The sequence below is a fragment of the Aplidium turbinatum genome, chromosome 2, assembly GCF_918807975.1.
Source record: "Aplidium turbinatum chromosome 2, kaAplTurb1.1, whole genome shotgun sequence".
Taxonomy (NCBI): Eukaryota; Metazoa; Chordata; class Ascidiacea; order Aplousobranchia; family Polyclinidae; genus Aplidium; species Aplidium turbinatum.
Window position 1 is genome coordinate 3024897 of NC_137473.1, and position 20032 is coordinate 3044928.

General features: G+C 40.3%; 2 protein-coding genes across 2 annotated transcripts; one reads left to right on the forward strand and one right to left on the reverse strand.

Moving 5' to 3' along the window:
• The first annotated feature begins 1674 nt into the window (after window positions 1-1674).
• LOC145764496 (eukaryotic translation initiation factor 3 subunit H-like) lies at window positions 1675-5940 on the forward strand. The gene is made up of 6 exons (XM_082576112.1): window positions 1675-1782; window positions 1961-2114; window positions 2532-2799; window positions 3131-3280; window positions 5162-5276; window positions 5577-5940. The coding sequence occupies exons 1-6, from the start codon at window positions 1735-1737 to the stop codon at window positions 5808-5810; spliced, it is 969 nt and encodes a 322-aa protein (XP_082432238.1). The 5' UTR covers window positions 1675-1734; the 3' UTR covers window positions 5811-5940.
• Window positions 5941-7993: 2053 nt separating this feature from the next.
• LOC145764685 (protein phosphatase 1G-like) lies at window positions 7994-19734 on the reverse strand. Its single transcript, XM_082576334.1, has 16 exons — window positions 19566-19734; window positions 18904-18973; window positions 18543-18688; window positions 17780-17879; window positions 17422-17495; window positions 16150-16218; window positions 13992-14046; window positions 13707-13765; window positions 13505-13592; window positions 13317-13406; window positions 13069-13240; window positions 10864-10987; window positions 10685-10784; window positions 10235-10364; window positions 9396-9516; window positions 7994-8878 (listed from the first exon to the last, which is right to left on the reverse strand). The coding sequence occupies exons 1-16, from the start codon at window positions 19677-19679 to the stop codon at window positions 8540-8542; spliced, it is 1851 nt and encodes a 616-aa protein (XP_082432460.1). The 5' UTR covers window positions 19680-19734; the 3' UTR covers window positions 7994-8539.
• Window positions 19735-20032: the final 298 nt, after the last annotated feature.

The window sequence follows — 20032 nt, forward strand, 5'->3', positions numbered from 1 at the left end:
TAGCCAATTGATTCAGGTAGATGTAGGCCTACGATCGTGCTTTCCAACGATGGCAAAATTGCTAAAATCCGAGCAGTATGAGAAAGCTACAGCACATAGTGGCAAAGGTTTCATATTTTTGATGTTAAACTTTAATTAGATAAATTTTTAGTTGAGTTGATGCAAATTGATAAGCTTTAAGTTATCCTAGGGCCTTATATCGAACACTCGACGTTGGTGTAATGTTTTTATTGTGAAAAAATAGTAAAATTGTAAAAAAATCCATATTCATTCCGCCTTATCACCTCCATTCCGCCGCTTTTTACATTCCTTTTTTTCACCCTCCTAATAATAGTTGCGTCCGTTTTGTGACGTCATACTGACATATGAAGCGGATTTTATACGAGCAATGGAGCACCATTGTTGCCATTATTTAGTTGCAGTCTCTCGGCTGGCCGGAGTGATTTTGCGCGGCTGAGGTTGTGATTTTTAGTGAATTGCGCGGCTGCGCTTGTGATTTTTCGTGAATTGCGCGGCTGAAACCGCGGCTGGAATTTGAAGTGCGCGGGGGATTTATCCCCCGCGCAGGCCAAACTTTCCAATGTGGGCCGGAACATCCAGCCTCTTGCCAAAATCTTGCTTCACTACAAATTATTATACATGCTTAACCTTTTCAGTGCGTTTACCCGGTGTTACCGGGTATAGCAACATGTCGGTGAAATGCGTGTACCCGGTAATACCGGGTAGTCAGTTAAAACCTTGTTAAAGCTAGTTATTGACTTGCAGGTGCCATCTTGGTTGTTTCTATGCACTAGAAGTTATTTGTAGCTGTTTGAAAAGGATGCAACCTAGTTCGTACCCTGAAAAGATCGAGAGAAAAAATTAAAAAAATTGGAAGTCGCTGATCACAGTTTCTGCAAACATTTAAAAATTTCCCCCCTGAAAAGATCGAGAGAAAGATATATAGCATAATACTTATTTTTTCTTAAAAAAAGGCTTAGCACAGGGACGAGACACACTTATAGCAGCAAAAGGGTTTTAAGAGCATTAAAATATTTTTCAAATAAAAAAGAGCAACTGTTCAAGTTAACAAATAGGATTTTTAGTGGTCCTTGAAAAAAATGGTCACAAATACGCCCATGGACTAGGCTATATAAAATTTTAATTGTAGTAATTATATATAAAAAATCCTCCTACAAACTGTATGATTGATTGATTAAATCTTTATCCTTGGACTGGGAAAGCTTCTTGCAGAGCTTAATCCTGGCAGTTTCGCATACTTGTAGAGGCTTTGAATCACTGAAGCAGGCCCGGTCACCGAGATTGACAGAGTGAAGTTTCTGATTGTTGAAGTCTTTTTGCAGGAAATTTTTCCATTCACTAGATGCCGCTAAATGGAGAGCAGTCCTTAACATGCGTTGCTCAAGCGCACACCCCGCGAGTCGAACCAGCGCAGCTTGATCTTGAAGTTTCTTCGTTCCAGAAGTCACGCGCTAACCAATTGAGCTATCGGGGCGGATTAATTGTAATTCATATCAGTACAGATATGTGTCATACATTGCTAGTGTGATTGTGTCACTACAATGCTGTCAGTAGACCTACACTGGTAATACACTTCATTTTAAATGCTTGTGATTTTCCTCGTCAACGTTTCTGAATGCAAGTGAACTCTTTACAAAGTGAAGCTGATTTTTCAGCTGTTGTTGTTTAATTTGTTGCATAGAAGTCTGTTTTGCTAAATAAATAACTTTTAGAATGGCGTCATCTGATGGTGCTGTCAAGAATGTTCAAATAGATGGCTTGGTAAGTGTCGCTTGCTTCACTCTTTTCACAATCTTTTAGTTTAATTACTGTACATTGTACAACTACTGAGATCGTCCTTTGTGCAGCAATGTTATGTTCTCATTAGATTTTGGAATGATTGCAATAAACAATAAGGTTCAAATACAGCAAAGTAATTTGAACATTGCGTTAATTTCAGGTTGTGCTTAAGCTAATAAAGCATTGCGAGGAAGACAGTGGAGGTCCAGAGCTGGTACAAGGAGTTTTGCTCGGGCTTGTGGTTCGCCAAACACTAGAAATAACAAATTGCTTTCCTTTTCCCCGAACATCAGAAAACTCTGACTTTGACGAAGGTTATTTGTTTGTGTTGTTGCATTGATACAATAATTTGTCTTTTTATAGCAATAGGGCAGTGTTCCAGATATGCATTTGAGCATTTCTAAGAATGAAAAAGTTAAGGACCATTGCTCTATAAGTATGCAAACTTACAAGAACACCTATAAGAGGCTTTGTCAGTCCAAGGATGAAGATTCAAGCCAACCAACATAAGAAAAAAGGAAGTAGCTATATCTATGGTACTCGTTGCGATCAAAGTGCATTGTTTTGTTGCAGGTTTTCCTCTCTGCCTAGGAATTAAAACTTTTCCAAAGCACAAGTTTTTGTCTTTAACCTTTTTTTAAATTAGGGCAGAAACTTTACGATCTGACAACACTAGTATTGTAGATATAACACATTGTTTGTATTTTGATTGTTTAAATGTTTTGTTTCAGTGCAATATCAGATGGACATGATGCGTTCCCTCCGGCATGTCAACATTGATCATCTTCATGTCGGTTGGTACCAATCTTCCACACACGGCAACTTCATCAATCGAGCATTCTTCGACTCACAGTTTTCATACCAGTCAGCCATTGAAGAATCAGTGGTTCTCATCTACGACCCCCTCAAGACCAGCCAGGGTTGCCTCTCCCTTAAAGCCTACAGACTAACCTCGAAGATGATGGGACTTTATAACTCAAAGCAATTCACATTAGAAATGTAGGATTGTATTTTTTTTAGGCCAAAGAGCGTGTTTCCAATGACATTGGCTGGAAGTAGTGGCAATATTATAAAATAAGACTCTTCGTATGTTGTCGATCGTGTCCAGCCGAGTGGTGAGAGCTTGGTGCGACACTCGAAAGGTCGCTGGTTCGAGACCGCTTGCGGTTGTGTTGATGATAATACACTTAATGACGTCATGCCTGACAGTGAACACAAAGATCAGCTTTCTCGTCCAAAATAGAGATTTTAGGTTTTATGTTACAATAACTGCGTTGAATTCATGTCAGTGGTTTTTCAGCAGAATGCTCAACATGCAAACATTTTTTAGGGTAAAAAAAGAAGGTTTAGGATTTGATGACATGTACGAGGAAGTTCCAGTCATCATAAAGAACTCGCCTCTGATCAACATGCTCCTCCTGAAGCTAAAGAGAGAAAATCCGGTCCCTGAAAAAGTGGAGTACTTGAACTTATCGCACAGGTACCAAGGTGGCTGTAACTTTCCCACCGTATATGCTGTATCAATAATGTTGTATGCTCAACGTTCTGTCAGATCACATCAAGGGCATTATAAAAATAGGTAGTGATACACCGGAGGCAACATTTTACCCGGGAAGCAGGATGTTTCAGCTAGGAAATGGTAACTGCGGCGTTTCATTATAAAAATCGTCAATATGTTAAAAACAATACTACATTCTGATGAGAGTGGTTACAGCCATTCTCACCAAGCGTTGTAGATGGTGCCGAATGTAGAATTGTTTTAAAGATATTGAAGATTTTTTATTGACTTCTTTGATCGCATTTTCAATCTATTCTTACATTTAAGACCAATATTAACTGCAGACAGTGCACACCGTTTCGGCCTCCTTAGTGCAGTAGGGACACTGATTATGGCCACGACGATATATACCTCCATGTGACGTTTTCCGATTTGTGGAACCCAAGCTCCAAAAATGGTACTGCCAACCTTGCCAAAGTGCTCAAACTGCAAGCAGTGAGCTTTGCATAGCAAGGTGCCTCCAGTAAAGTGCTCAATTGGCGTAAGCCAAGAGCGTATGTCTCGCATTACTCTCATTATTCAATAATAAGTAATTAGATTTATCCAAGGTCATAAACTTGACCACAACCTCTCACCTCAGACCCGGAGATTGTTCCTTCACAAAAAATAGGACTGACATATATTCCTGCTCAGCACTAAAGTAGATTATATGTCCTGGGCTGCTCCTCCACAATCCCACATAGCTAAGGTGCATTGTAAACACCAGCTTGGTGGTTGAATAGTATCGTCTTCGGTTCTAGTAAATCTGAGATCGATTCCAGGTCGGGTCAATCCGAAGACATTAGAAACGGTACCGATTCTTTTTTGTTTAATGCAGTGAGAATAAGTCGGGTAATTATGTGTCGATGACATCGTAAACCTGATATAAAATTAAAAGTGAGTCCTGTTGCTAACCTTGCTGCTGTTGTAGAGTGGCAATAGATAAAACCGTATGCCAGGCCCGCAACCAGCAAATATTTTCGGGGGGGGGGGGGGGGGGGCTTTAATTTTTATCAAAGAACAAACATTAAAATGATGCATTGTGACATTTTTATGTTAATGTCCACGCCCATTGATAGAGTGTGTGGCACTACCATGTTACGGTTCAGTGGTCATAGCTTATGTCAATCACGTTTTTGTTTAGTACAGCATTAAAGGAAACTAGCCTTTGTAACCTTTTCTCATTTAGCTATGACTACCCAAGGAAGAAAATTACGATAATACAGTAATATGTTCAGTCGATTACAAATAAAATACAACATCTGTAGGCTACGAGCTGCATTGGCACGACTGGAGTCATAAATTAATCAATAACATATGTTTAGTTGTTTACATCAACATAAACAAACAGATACATATGAATAAACTCATCACGGTAATAACAAATTACAATCCTGAAACATTTTGTTGGCTCAACAAGTTTTTATGTTTCAGATTTAAAAATGCCTAAGCCCAACTGAGTAGCTTATTCACCACGCTATCGCAGCTGCTATTGATCTCGAATTATTTAGTTGTTTTTAAACGCTTTTTATAGTGATGATGGATGCTGACATTATGTATACGCTAACGAAACAGATAATGAGGATGCCAGCCTAATTTATCGAACAAAATTGTTAGCATGGCTTCCAACCAGCATAGCCTACTTTCGGTTTCGATAGTGTACACTCTACAGTATGGCTGTACGTGTACGACGTACGTCTATTCATAGTACATTTCATACTGCATAGAACGCTTAAAATATTTCCAAAAATTTCGGGGGGGGGGCAAATGCCCCCCCCTGGTTGCGGGCTTGCCGTATGCTAAAGCTTTTTTTTCCTTTGGCAGTTCTTCCCTGGAGAGGCAACTACGCCTGATGATGTCATCAGTTGATGAGCTCACACAGGAAGGAGGGAAATTCATTCAATATCAACGCATGGTTGCCAAGCAACATCAAAGCAAGGTGCGTTGACATTATTACTTATCGTCATAATTGAACTAATTACCGTATATGTCATAATTACTCATTGAAATTATCGTCTTAAGTCATAACTAAGTCTCATGGACAATTATTCAATCCTGGTTTGAATGTTGCCAATCTCTATTCTCAAACGTAACAATCTTACCGAAGTAACGACGCACACAAAATATTGCCGTTTGTTGAATTTCTACCTTCATTGAATTTTACCACATGGCATTATTGCCAAATTTCTAACAATGCTTAACCCGATGGACTGGTTGAAAGTAATTTTTATTGTTTCAGCTTTTGCACCAGCAGCGGCGCACGGCCGAGAACCAGGCTCGGGCTCAGAGAGGGGAGCAACCCCTCCCCAATGAAGACCTCAGCAAGATATTCCGACCTATCCCCCAACCGGCCCGGATTGATGCCTTGATGTCGGCTGGACAGGCCACAGCCTACTGTGACAAGATCAGCAGCTTCACTACTCAAAGCCTGGGAAGGATCTTCATGGCGCAGGCGATGGACAACAAGGATTGATCAAAGGCTGACGAGTCAAAAGAAGTTGTGCGCAATAGAAACGTTGTTTCGACGCAACATTTCTGGTTTTATTGCCATTTATGTCCGTTTGTTTTCGTGGTGGGAGGAATAAAATGAAAACAGTCTCGTGTTAGCGTCGTCGTTCTGTCTTCTCGGACGCGATAAACAGCGAATTTGACATGCACTTAGTATATATCGGTCGCCTAGCCTCATGGTAAGCCATTGCTCGAAAGGTTGCCGCGTCGACACAGCTGTAATTTTGTCAAGACACTTAAACGGCATGCCTGAAGGTGGACACGAAGATTGGTTTTCTTGCCTTCCCGTCCCTCTAATAAAAATCTTCAAGCCTGAATACGATAAAACAAAAAGTCGTTAGCAAGCGATATGCTATTTGACTTTTCTGTCAGACAAACGAATTGAAACTTTGGTCTAAATGTCCACGCTAATTCTCCCACATCTACCTCGTAATTATTGTTAACTCTCCCTCAATGTTGAGGCTTTAAAAAGTTGGCGAACCTCAAGCCACATACTATGCTCTTCTTTTGTTTCCATTAAGGGAACGTTCAAATATTACGTAACGCCTTCGAGGGGGAGGGGGGGTTTATGCAAAGCGTTACGTTAGCGTCACATCGGGGGGGAGGGGGTTCAAGCAAAACGTTACGTAACGCTTTCGAGTACGGAATGGTAGTTTTTTGTGCTGAATTCGTAGTGAAAAAGCGTTACATGGGGGAGGGGGGATTGAAAAAAGCGTTACGTTGGCGTTACATGGGGGAGGGGGGGTCAAAAATTCGGGAAAAAGGCGTTACGTAATATTTGAACGTTCCCTAACAGCAACGCAAATCAAAACAACTAAAATATCGAACGTTTTCCACATCACAAGATGTCCTCTTCAGGAATAACATACAGTACATTTACATCTAAACAAAATACAACTTACTATCTCAACAACAATAACCACGAGAATCTCAAAGGTAACTGCAAATGGCGTCAAACAGATCACCTGATGTGATAGTACGACAGGCAAGGTACGAAAACACTAATTTTACAATACAAAGCAAAAAAGACGAGCTGCAAGCATAATAATATTGTCTGTTGTCATACTAGTTGTTTGCGTGATGCGAGCCTGACATATGCTACATCGGTAGGCTATGTCAACAAAACATGTGTTGACTAGAGCCAGGGAACACCTAAATTTTATTCAAAAAGTGCAGTTGAAAATCACATTTTCTTCTGTGCAATATTTTAAAAACGTTTCCATTAACCAATTTGAGATTATGTCCAGGTCTAAGCATCAAACCAAGATTTTGGAAGCATTACAAATCAACCATAATAATTCACCTTCAAACAGACAATTGTATGCTTGCGGCTCGTCTTTATTGCTCTGTGTATTTTAAAACTAGTTTTGTCGGACCTTACCTGTCGTACTATCACATCAGGTGATATGTTTGACGCCATTTGCAGTGACCATCGAGATTCTCGTGTTTATTGTTGAGCTAGTCAGAAGCAATGTGCAGTTTCGTTTAGGCTATAAATTGAACCATTGTATAAATGTAAAATTACTGCTGAAAAATTACTGCCTGTAGCCTACTGGTTAGTCTTGTTGCTCAAACGTGAGTTTTTAACTTCTGCTTATTTCTACATCGTAGCCTAATACTGTATCTTCTCATAAAAAAAAATAACAAAAAAGCAGAGTTTAAAAGGCCGTTACAAATATGCTAATAAATCTTTCGTGCTTTGATACCCGAAAAACTGCTATGAAGTTAAGCCAGCATGCTTGATGATTAAGCAAGCATATGTTTGGATCTTACTTAACTTTACATGTAAACAATCTTCGTGAAAGTTACGAATGGTCCATTCGTGAAAATCCACAAAAAACTTACGTTTTTAGGAAGAGGCACACAAAAGTTTTGAAAGTTTACATAACTTTTCAAAGTTTACATTTTGAAAAGTTATGAGGCACACAAAAGTCTTCGTACGAAGAAAAATATGTTTGTCCGAATATTCGTAAGTTTTGTTTGTAGCAGAGACCAATGACCATACTAACACTAAGTTATACGGTACCTAATTGCCGAATATTCGTGTTCGTACGAAGAGTAAAGTATGTGGCCACCAATTTTCTAGAATTCTACATTCGTTTTCTACCGGTTTGACTCCGGTGCTGTCTGGGCTCGTGGCTCGGCAACATTCTCAATACGTCAATCACACCGTTGTCATGGCGACAAAACTTAAACATTTGCAACATCAACAACGATAATAGTCAAGCGTGAGCATTTGAATGGCAGTAAGAAAATGATACGCACCAAAACAAGTTTGGAAGTCATGGCGAAACACCCCAGGATGAAGCGTAACTTACTACAGAATCAGAAATTTTGGGGTGGACTCCATTTTGGGGAAGTCCCATTCGGGCATGAGTAAGTTTTGTATGTGACGTCATCTCATTGGTAAGCTGTACGGTGGACACAAGTTAAAAGCCAAACACGTGACTAGCGCTATTCCGTCGCCCCAGGCAACGGGAAACCCCTAAACGCAAACCAATGGTCGAAACCACTCAAATCGAGAATCCTCTTTGATAGCGTTTAACGCCTTCCAGCTGCGACCTCCCCGTGCAAGATCACTTGTTACGTCATGAAACCGGAGCGCGTTGGCAACAAACTTTGTAAAAAAATTCCACTAAGTAGAAAAGATCGCGATGAGTTGCGTCATCAATGGTGAACCACAGGGCGCAACCTTCAGTCGGCCTTCGCTCTCTTAGTGGGAACCCCGTTGCCATTGACGACAGCAAGCGTGTCGCTAAGTGGACGTTTAGTTGTCGCCTTCATCGGAATGACGTCATCGGTGATCGCGCGCTTAGCGTCATACAAATCGCCTTTATCGTTCACGTCAGTTGCAGGTTCGTCGCTGGCTGCGACTCCAGTTTTGGAAGACACGATCTCTTGTGTAGAGTGACCTTCAGTGGCTGGGACGCCCTTTTTGAGCCAGTCCTGATTGAATCTGACAATGACGCAGGTCATGTTGTCGCAACCAGTGCCGTCACCCATTGTGTCTGGCGCCAGACAGCGGTCAAATAACTGAAAAAAAAACACAAGCGTTTGTTGGAAACATCGTTGCGACAAAAGGTCAAGCTAAACTCCTCTCTCTCTGTTGTATCATAACTGACACAGCTTTCAATGATGCTCCAGTTTGATCGATCTCATTCGCTTTACTATAGTTTAAAGAGGTGTTAGGTATATGGTTGAAAATTGTGCAGAACTGTAACCTTACAGCAAGAATTCTTCCGTAAGGATCGTATAAAGAGAGTTACGAAGATTACGTGTGTTATGCAAGTGAATTATTTACTTCACGAATCCTAAAAGAAGATATCAAGCAGCGATGGTTCACGTCCTGGGGTGGGCGGTTGAGCAATATACTTGGAACCAATGAGGCACTCAACGAACACTTGTGACCAACAACACTTAATATGACATCATAATAAATAATAACATCATTTTTGAATTCAGAGTTGAAAATCCATTCCGAATATGACCAAGCTTATTTTTCCTGAAAAGTCGCCCGAAATGGGACACCCTATAAAAGTCTAGAACATACCTCTTCGCATATTTGAGATATCTTCATCGGCTCAGCAGCTGGCTCGTTGTCGTGTAAGTCTTTGTGCGGGAACAATCGATCCCTTATGAAATCAACAACCTCCTGGCTGGACAAGACATTCCTGTGAACGTGAAAATGAGATGTCAGATCTGGTAAATAAAACTATCAAACAAATCCGAGCGAATTGACAATAACCCAGCCTCAGGCTCCTAGCCGGACTAATACTTCAACAAAAAATTCTCCGGTAATATCAGCCTCGGAATGCTAGGAGTTTGAATTTTCATCCTTTTACATTTCATCATGTCGTTAGTAGCTAACTGCTCTTGGCTGATGCTGAGCTGCGTCGGAGTCTGCCTCGCTTTCTGACCTAGTCTTATTCTGAAACGATCCCTGTTCCATATCTAGAAAGCTAAAACCTCAATTGCTAAGGTAACAGGGATCAGTTGTCAGTAGATGTTACAGAAAATATATTTTCGCACTTATTCAGATCAGAACTGACGATGCACTGAATAAGTGCAAAATATATTTTCTGTAACATCTACTGACAACTGATCCCTGTTACCTTAGCAATTGAGGTTTTAGCTTATCATGTCGTTAGCATAGACGAGTGGAGAGAGCCCTGGCTCGTCGTTCGAAAGGCCGCTGATACGACACCGTTCAAGAGCATGCGACTGTGTCTTTACAGGGTATTTAAACAAAGACATGCCAGAAGGTGGACACGAAGATCGGCTTTCTTGCCCTTCCGTTCACTAAATCTAAATCTTCAACCACCAGCCTAGACAGGATAAAACAAAAACCTCATCATCTTCTAACAGCAAAAGTTCCACTAGATAACTCACCATATTCCATCGCATGCTACCACCATGAACTCGTCTCCAGGCTGCAAGGCGACGCTTCTCACGTCTGGCATCGCGCTGATCATCTGATCCTCAAGAGGAAGATTTTCGTTTGTCTTGTAGGAATGGTCGCCTAAGAGAGCAATGCTGGTTCACGCATGTTGCGGATATTAACAAAGCACACGAGCCGTTGGCGGGACACGTTACTCTTAGCGCTAGTGGTTAAGATGACCAGGAACAAGAACAAATGAGCAATCAATCAAAGCTTTCCCCACTGGACGTCACTCGAAATAGCGACCTAATGCAAGCAGTAACAATACCAAGAATATTTCTTTATAAAATTTATAGTATAACACGAAGGAAGCTTCTCTTCAGTTCATAGTTGCACAATAATGCAATCGGTGGTTGACGTCCGCTTGAATGTCCAGTATAGGTATGGACGGTACAACTCACCAATTGCTCTGGAAAGATTCAATCCTCCGTTGACTCTTCCTTGGAGGTTCACTTGTCCTCCTGCAGCCTTGATCCTCGCAAGCTCTTCCTCATCCTCTGGCTGAAAAGTATGTGTCCCATGTTATCGGATGTGGACTCCAAGAAGCCAGAGACCGTGGTTCGAAACCAGCCTAACTCACCTTGTGATCGTCTGACATGTCGAATGCGACGCCTTCCTTCCTGCTGAGCACACACCTCGAATCTCCAGCGTTGGCCACGTGCAGGGTCCGACCGTGCAACAACGCCACCACCGCCGTCGTACCACTGTGACGTAACAGATTAACGATGACGCGCCATAGGAAACTTGAAAATATTTGGAGACGAGAATGGGAAAGCATTTGAGTTTGGCTAATTTTAATAAACACAGTGCAATTAAAGATCATACTAGAATTTTCCAATCGTGTCCAAACAATAAACCCTCATTGGAGTGCTTCGAAATTGTTCGCAAGTGTTTGTCCGAGTTTAATACCAAGATTCACGAGGCATTGATCATCAAATCTTTCAACCCAGGGCTCAACAGGCAATTATTTGCTGGCAGAGCCTCCTATCTTTTAACCGCTTTTGATTGAATTGTCACATGCTTTGCTTCTCATATTTTTGCTTTGTAGTGCCGCTATCTCGTGCTGTGTTTCTGGCCATCTTGCGTAATCTGCTTGAATCCTTTTCTGAACAATTCGTTTTGCAATACAACAGTTGACCTGTTGTGCTGCATAATTTTTCAGGTATCATTTTGTGTGAGCAAGTTAAGCAGTTTCTCAAATGTTTTGATTTGACCATATTTTTGCTGTGATACTGTATGAGTGTATGATTCTTTAGTATTTCTTTCAAAATATTTCTCTTATAGGCTTGAAAAAGGCTGTATGACTAGCCGAAAACGTTCGCTTACTGTTTTTTTTTGTTTTTATAATAGCGTTGTTGCTGAGTTATGTCTGTTTATAGAAAACTTGCTACAATACAAATATCTTGCTGCATTACTTCGACGTGAAGCTAAGCGCAGTAGCGCCATAAAAACTCAAAAAACGCATCCACTCGTTGATTGTTTCGATATAACAACATTGCTCGATGGATCCAAACAGTAGCGCTAACGCTACGCTGCCTTTGTTCTTATGGTGGAATGAATGACATGACTAATTGGTACATCTATGACAAGCGCAAGTCTCTAAGCTCCGAGAAGTCGGTAAATGGCCTCCAAAACTACTACGCCGGTAGGCCATGTTTGGTCGCCGACAAGTCAACATTTCTTCACTCCGTTAATATTTGAAACTTTTTTCTCCACTTGAGTTTGTACGATAAACTTCTTTCTCTTCACTTGCATTCACGACCTGATTTCATAAACAAGGCAAAATCTCTCACAAGCCGACGAGAAATATTGCTTCGTAAAAGTTTTGCAAAAAGGCTGAGCAAAGTAAGCATCGCCCTATGCTTTGAAAGAAGCCCTACACTACTTGGGAAGCAGTGCGTTTAATTGCAAATATGTTTCAGGGCCTTGTTCTTACCTGAATGAGCGCAAAACACGACATTATTTAATTATATTTAATTTATTATTATTATTTGACGTTGTAAAAGATTTTTAAAAATACGAATTTTCAGTGGATTTTTATTTTGGCTGCCAAGCGAGAAAATTTGGTGGCCGGAAAGGAAGCTCTGGTAGGCCATGCTTAGTCGCCAGAAATATAAAGAAGCTTAGTTAGAGGCCTGGTTATCAGTTTCCATGAGTCACGGTTCAGTGTCGTCAGCTCGCCCAGTGTCGTCAAATTGAATATCATAACCAAAGGAAACCAGGCACGGGCAAGATAGACGTTGGCAAACCAAATGAGTTTTCTGCAACTTTTCTTTAATCATGGAATGTACTTCGCTGAAGAACACTACTGCGGCAAAGAATTAATACATTTTTTTTCCTGATATGCATCACTAAAACAACTTAAGTTGATTCCTTTTTCATAATTTTTGAAAATTTTTCTGCAAAGTGAAGTACATTCCATGAAAGTTTCTCTTCAGCGAAGTACATTCCATGGTTAAAGAAAAGTTGCAGAAAACTCATTTGGTTTGCCAACGTCTATCTTGCCCGTGCCTGGTTTCCCTTGGTTATGAAATTCAACTTGACGACACTGGGCGAGCTAGCTAAAAACCGTGACTCATGGATAACTAGGCCTCTAAGCTTGTTTATATTTCTGGCGACCAAGCATGGCCTACCAGAGCTTCCTTTCCGGCGACCAAATTTTCTCATTAATGCAAAGATCACAAGATTTATACAGAAATTCCTAACATCGACATGGATAATTCAGTGACGTCATCTTAGGGTCTTAAAAATACCACAAGATAATCTTCGTGTTATGCCAATAAACCTGTCAGATCCCGGCTCCTCCATTCCTCCAGATGGTCTCACACTCTCTTCTTCAGGAGTTTCCTCATGAATCTCAAGAGGTTCCTCTTCTCCACTCTCCTCTTCCTCAGAAGATTCTTCATCTTCACTGCTGCTTCCTTCTATCGCCTCATCGCTCTCGAATCCTTCATAATCTATTACATCACAAGGCATAATACAAAGACCATTTTCCATGATAAGCAAAGCAGGGCGGGATCGCTGCCTCCTTACCATCATCGTCGTCACTCTCTTCCTCCGACTTCACTGACTTGATTTTGATGAAAGTCTTTTTCAGCTTTTGTGACGTCACAACGCCAGCACCTACGAAGAGCTCGGTGATTAGTTAAGCATTGTGATGACGTCAAACACAACGGGGTGTCACAATGAATTTCGGAATAGGCCCCTTGAAAGAGGATCACCTTCGTCGGGCGTCGGTTTCGATTCCGTTTGTGGGATCTGCTCTGCCGATGGTTTCTGTTCCGTTGGTAGCTTTCCTTCGTCGATATTCTAGAAATAAATATGAAGTTGTCTGAACAACTTCTCCATTGGTTCCTCTACAGTGAGAAATCTTGAATTTCATTATCTAAACTCATTAAACCAAAACAAAGAATAAGAACATACGTTGTCCGAGGAAGTTCCATCTTCAAGTGCCGGCGTCTCGATGTCAGATGTCGCGGATACTGCATTGTGAAAGTAAATTGTTGTAGAAAAATATTTATAGCATATATCTGTCAATGTGCTTGTGAGTGACGGTGGTGATATGTCAGTCAGCCGATGCATGAGACATTTTAACAAAACAATAAAAAATGGCAACAAAAATTCGAACAACAACAACATAAAACAAAGCCTGATAGTGACAGTGATAGTGACTAGCGACATCAAGCATCATTGACACAAATCACCAACTTTTGCATTCCTGCTTGGAGGAGGCGCTCCCGGTGTCCGCATCCAGTTTCACATCCTGTTGGCCAAAAAGAGTAATTAACAAAAGATTACAATAAAGCTTCTCCCCAATCTATGAAGCTAAGTCAGGAGCTTCAATGACGCAGTTGGTAAAGGTAGCTGATAATGTATTCGAATGATAATGTTTGTGTCGTCGTCGTCGTCGTCTGAGCTTCTGGGGCCGAGGGTCTATCCTTTTACCACCCCAGATTCACGATGTTTGTGTAATGTTTGTGTAATGTATATATGTTTGTGTATGTTTGTGTAATGTATGTATGTTTGTTAGATGTTAATGTATGTTAGATGTATGTTTGTGTAATGTATATATAATGATAATAAAAACAGAGAGAGACTGTTCACCAGGCATTTTATAATAAAAGTAATTTGCGTTCTTCTGGTGACTATTTACTAGGTTACCTCCTGATGTTAAAGATGATAACTAGCTTTTGTATTTCCGACGTTTCGTCAGTCAGCACGACTGACTTTATCAAGGTGGCTAAAACAGGTTAACACAACCTGTTCAGCAACGATGGCACAACACAAAAACGTACTGATAAAATGAATAAAGTAAGCAGCAAGAATCAGAATTAAAACACGCAACAAGATACCTAGAGGTTAAACTGAATGCAGTGAATGCCTAAAACCAGTAGGCTGCTTTCCAACAGCGTAAATTTATCTATCTATTGGGCCACCGTCAAGAAACATTGAAAAGTCATCAGACAAGACAGAAACCAAGGGAATTGGCAATAACAATGATAGAGAAGACGCACTGAGAATGGAAAAGGTGAAGTTAAAGTTAAAGTAATTTTTTGTACACAGAGGGAAAATTCTGACCATCTTTCTGGTTGAGAGCATGTTGTGCTTTCTGGTTTATGTACCACTTTTCTGTAAATAATCTTTTTGTGTAATCCTTTTCAGTTTTAAGAAATTCTTACCATTCTTAAAACTGAAAAGGATTACACAAAAAGATTATTTACAGAAAAGTGGTACATAAACCAGAAAGCACAACATGCTCTCAACCAGAAAGATGGTCAGAATTTTCCCTCTGTGTACAAAAAATTACTTTAACTTTAACTTCACCTTTTCCATTCTCAGTGCGTCTTCTCTATCATTGTTATTGCCAATTCCCTTGGTTTCTGTCTTGTCTGATGACTTTTCAATGTTTCTTGACGGTGGCCCAATAGATAGATAAATTTACGCTGTTGGAAAGCAGCCTACTGGTTTTAGGCATTCACTGCATTCAGTTTAACCTCTAGGTATCTTGTTGCGTGTTTTAATTCTGATTCTTGCTGCTTACTTTATTCATTTTATCAGTACGTTTTTGTGTTGTGCCATCGTTGCTGAACAGGTTGTGTTAACCTGTTTTAGCCACCTTGATAAAGTCAGTCGTGCTGACTGACGAAACGTCGGAAATACAAAAGCTAGTTATCATCTTTAACATCAGGAGGTAACCTAGTAAATAGTCACCAGAAGAACGCAAATTACTTTTATTATATAATGATAATGTTTCGTTTTCTCGACTCGTATTAGGAAGGCAAATAAAACAAACATCTCTCTCTGATAAGATCAAACATGCAAGATAAAAATTTTATTGTGCAGGTATGCATCTTTGACATAGTTTCTAAGCACAAAGTGAAGTGACAACTTTCCAATACCAACCGACACAATGGCCTAGTGGTTTGAGTGCTCGTCTCTGCGTCGGTAGGTTTGTCGCCTCGCCTCTGCGTCGTCTCTGGTTTGATTCCCTATTGGGTCACACCAAAGATTTTATAACAATGGTACTAAACTTTATTCAGGCTTGGCAATCAGCAGGGTTTCAGGTGCTTAAGTACTTCCCGACGTCGTTCGCAAACCGCTGAGCATCTGCTCTCGGTGGATAAGCTTCACTTTCGAGCTGAACGAATTGCGTTGGGACAACATGGATAACTCTTTCAAAGCCCCGGCAGTTGATCATGAATCAACATTCAACACGCTTTCAACGTGTCCAGGGAAGACCAAATTTCTCAACAAACAAAACCAACCAACAGATGCCATCACAATCCTCACATATAGCGACAACACGAGAAAAGAAGAACAAACAAAACAGCAACGAAACAATAGTTGTCGAGAGAACAACTCCCACCTCGGCTGTTGCAACGTCCTCATCTTTATGCTTGAGCGCCCTCATCACTTCCTTCGTTTCATTGACAACCTCAAACGCAAACGACGTGATTAAAAGTCGGCCAGCAACCATCAGATTATTAAACAACTCAAACCGACGGTGGTGAATCGTATGATCACTGATGGAACATAAATGAGTGAAAGGGCCGCAACACAACGGAGGGAGTAACCAACTAACCAAGTTAACCATGCAGAGGGACGCAATTAAGGTTAGTCAATTCAGTGGTTCCCAACCTATGGCTCACAACCCATTGGTGGGGTTGCTAGAAAAAAATTCTGGGTAAGGGTTGGTTGTTCTTTTTTAAAACAAAAAAAGTGTTTAGTGTAAATTAGCTGTTTGTGTAATTATATTGTAATAAAACAAAATCCTACAACAGGACTAGCTAAGCTTCTTTATTTTTCTGGCGAGCAAGCATAGACTACCAAAGCTCCTTCCTGCCCGCCAAATTCTCGCATTCGATAAGCAAAATAGAAAATCCGTTTTAAAAATTCGTGTTTTTAAAGATCCGTTGGACTGTTTGGTAAATGTCGTGTTTTTGCGTTCATTAGGAAAGAACAAGGCCTTAAATATATTTGCAGTTGCAGCCTATGCACTGCTTCACAAGTAGGTGTAGAGCTAGTTGTCGAGCTTATATAAGTTTACGCGCAGCTTTTTTGCTAAACTTTATCAGTACGGTAATATTTTTTGTCGGCGTGTGAGAGACTTTGTCTTGTTTACCTTGCAATGTTCAAACATCAACGGAATTAAAAAAGGTTGGCTTTTGGGGACCGGCCACCAAACATGGCCTACCGGCGCAGTAGTTTCGTGGGCCATTTAGCAACTTCTAGGTGGCCATGGCTGCCTTGAGATTAGAGGCCAGCTACAAGTGAAGTTGCGTTTATCGAACATTCTTATTTTGCAAGTACCTCCTTTCATTTTTCATGTGTCGCTTTGGCCGATCTGAAAGGCTATCAACACGTAATGTTGCCATCATGTTTTTTATCTGGAAACCTTCAAAGTGAGATATCAGGTTATGCTTGGGCTGCAAAACTTTCTAAACTTCATTTAAAAAAAAAGTTGGGTCGCTTGGAAAAAATGTTGGGAACCACTGAGTTAATTAATGAGGTTAAATTAGAGGCCAATTTGGTTAAAGTTATCCTCTGTATGAGATATCCAAGTGTCGATTTGGGAAACAAAGAATAGATAAAAACAATTTTCATTCAATAAGTGTTGCAGGAAAAAACTTTGACTCACTCGTCCGTATTTTGCCAACAGGTCCTCGATGTTCATCGTCGCTTCTTCGCAGAGTAATTTTGTTTCTTCCTCAGCTAAAAAATAACCAAACAATGTCCTTGTTTATTTTCTTATGACGTCAGCGGGCACGGTAAGTTGACCATTTCGGCAATCCATGGTTTCAAGGCAGTGCTGTCATTCACAACCAAATTCAGGCAAAGTCAAACAATGAAATGATCAAAACGCAAAAGACTGTTAGCTAAACCTACGTCAAATGCTAATTGCTACAAGCTATTTGAAGTTATCATAAAACATCGACTGACTGTGTTTTCACCACCAGCCATCTCATCTCATATACTATTGACATCACAATCGTTACCGTTGTCTTTCTCCTCTTCTTCTTGTTCCTCCATCTTGATGATGTCATCCTCTGTAATCGGTGGATCCCCAGGCTCCATTTGTGAAAGCAATTTCAATTCCTGAAATATGTATATACGGTACACATAACAAATGAAGTCTAATAGCACTATGAGTGTTACTGTTACACATACCGGTATGAGTTTTATTAAAAATATATTCTTAAGAACTTGTTCCTTCCAAAGCATGGTCTACCGGCGCGGTATTTTTAGAGGTCATTTAACGACTTCTCAGCGGCATGGCCGTGATGGTCACAGGGAGCTTAGAGGCCTGCGGACTTTATTTACCCAACTATTGATGATTAGGAATCTCACCAAACAAAACAATATAAAACCGACTTGTTTCAACATTATTTACCTCTTTATTCGAACCGTACTAATAGAATGCCGTAAATACAAAGTTTTATGACAAAACAAAGTAGCTATGTAGTGTAGGATTAATAAGAACTGACTGCATATTTTAATCTCTTCAAAAAAGTGGAATCAACTGTCAATCTATGCATAAATGTTTTGAAATCACGTGGTTTTTTTAATTTTTTAAGTTCAGGCCGGTGACATAGACAAAAAGAAAAATTTAGGGGAGCAAGATAAAATTTTAGGAGCGCAATTACCCCCCTCCCCCCCAGCTCTCCCTGCGGCTACGTCTTTGGCAAAGACCAAAAATATCTTTCATAACACAACACACTTGTTAGCAAGCTTGCTAGTGACACAAAAACAAAGTATCACCTTGACTATTCTCGGCTCTTTCAGTTTCTTGTCAATCTTCATAAATGTAGTTTTAAGTGCATCCTCAAACTTTCCTTCTTTGTATTCATCAGTGTCTTTCAAAATGGACTTGAAATGATGGGAGCAGTACATTGCCACCTCGCCCCCTAATAAAACCACAACATGTTGTAAGACATAGCCAAACATACACAGCAGAAGTTTGATTAGCATTTGGAGTTCTGAAACAGTGCCTATCAACTCAACACACATAGCTACAAAAAACATTTTCATTCAACATTCAAAAAAGGCTTTTTTTGAACCCGCATGACAATTATCCAAATGTTTAACATCAAAGCAATGACTCAGCAGAAAACTATCAAACCTCCATGTCCATCATATACGGCAAAGAAGCCAACATCGTTGTCCATGTCGGGGTCACAGTTGAAGGCATCCTGACAAGAAACCAAATTAGTACTTAAAAGGAAACCTCAAAGTTGCTCAACCAATTTGCTAGCATGCTAGCAATCAACGCTCTGCAACCTTCTCCTATTACATAACCAGGGTCTGCTACTATTCGGTGAGTCCGATTCGGTGAGTCTGATTCGGTGAGTCTGATTCGGCGAGTTCCTAACTTGTAACCCCTAACCTTAACTCCTAACCCTAACCCTAAAACGGCAATGATAATTAGGCTATGGTACCCGATAATTAAAAAAAAAAAATTGAAAAAATCCCCCGTTAAGGGATCGGACTCACCGAATCGGACTAACCGAATCGGACTCACCGAATCGGACTCACCGAAACGGGCCATTCCGACATAACCAACAGATAAATTGTTTTCTTGGATAGGTATACTCAGCCGATGATTGTTATACTGCACACAAAGAAAACTCACAGATTTAATTAGATTACATAATCAATAAAAGTTACAATGGCTGAGAACGAGTGTCCCTCAGCTGAGGCTGAGACAAACCGACATAATTGTAGGTGGTTACAGACATAGTACCGACGCCTATGCACTATGCAGCTGGCTACAGAATAACATACCTCCATGCTTATCCTCCATCCTTGCATTCCAGAGACTCCACAATCATACTTTTCACTTTTTGTCAAGTCATCAGACTTTTTTTCAGTAGCAGGAGTTGATAAATATGCTCCCATGATCGGTAAACACTTTGTCAAACCATGTTATATAATATTTAAACAAAAAGTTAGGTTGACCTGAATAGTTATACAAAAAACAATAACATTTGTAAGCCACCGAAACTTTAGTAAGGAAAAATAATCTGAGGTGGTCAAACTTGTATTATATAAACTTAACTTAATAAACTTAATAAGAGACTCAAACAAAGAAGCTATTCATGAGGTACATATCGGACATAGAACCAAGAAACTCTTTCAAGTTTAACCAGAATTGTAAACAGTTGGTAGGATTGTATCAGTTGTAATGTACATTTCATTCAATCTATTGTTAGCACATGCAGATTCCTAGCAATATCGCTCATTAAACAGCA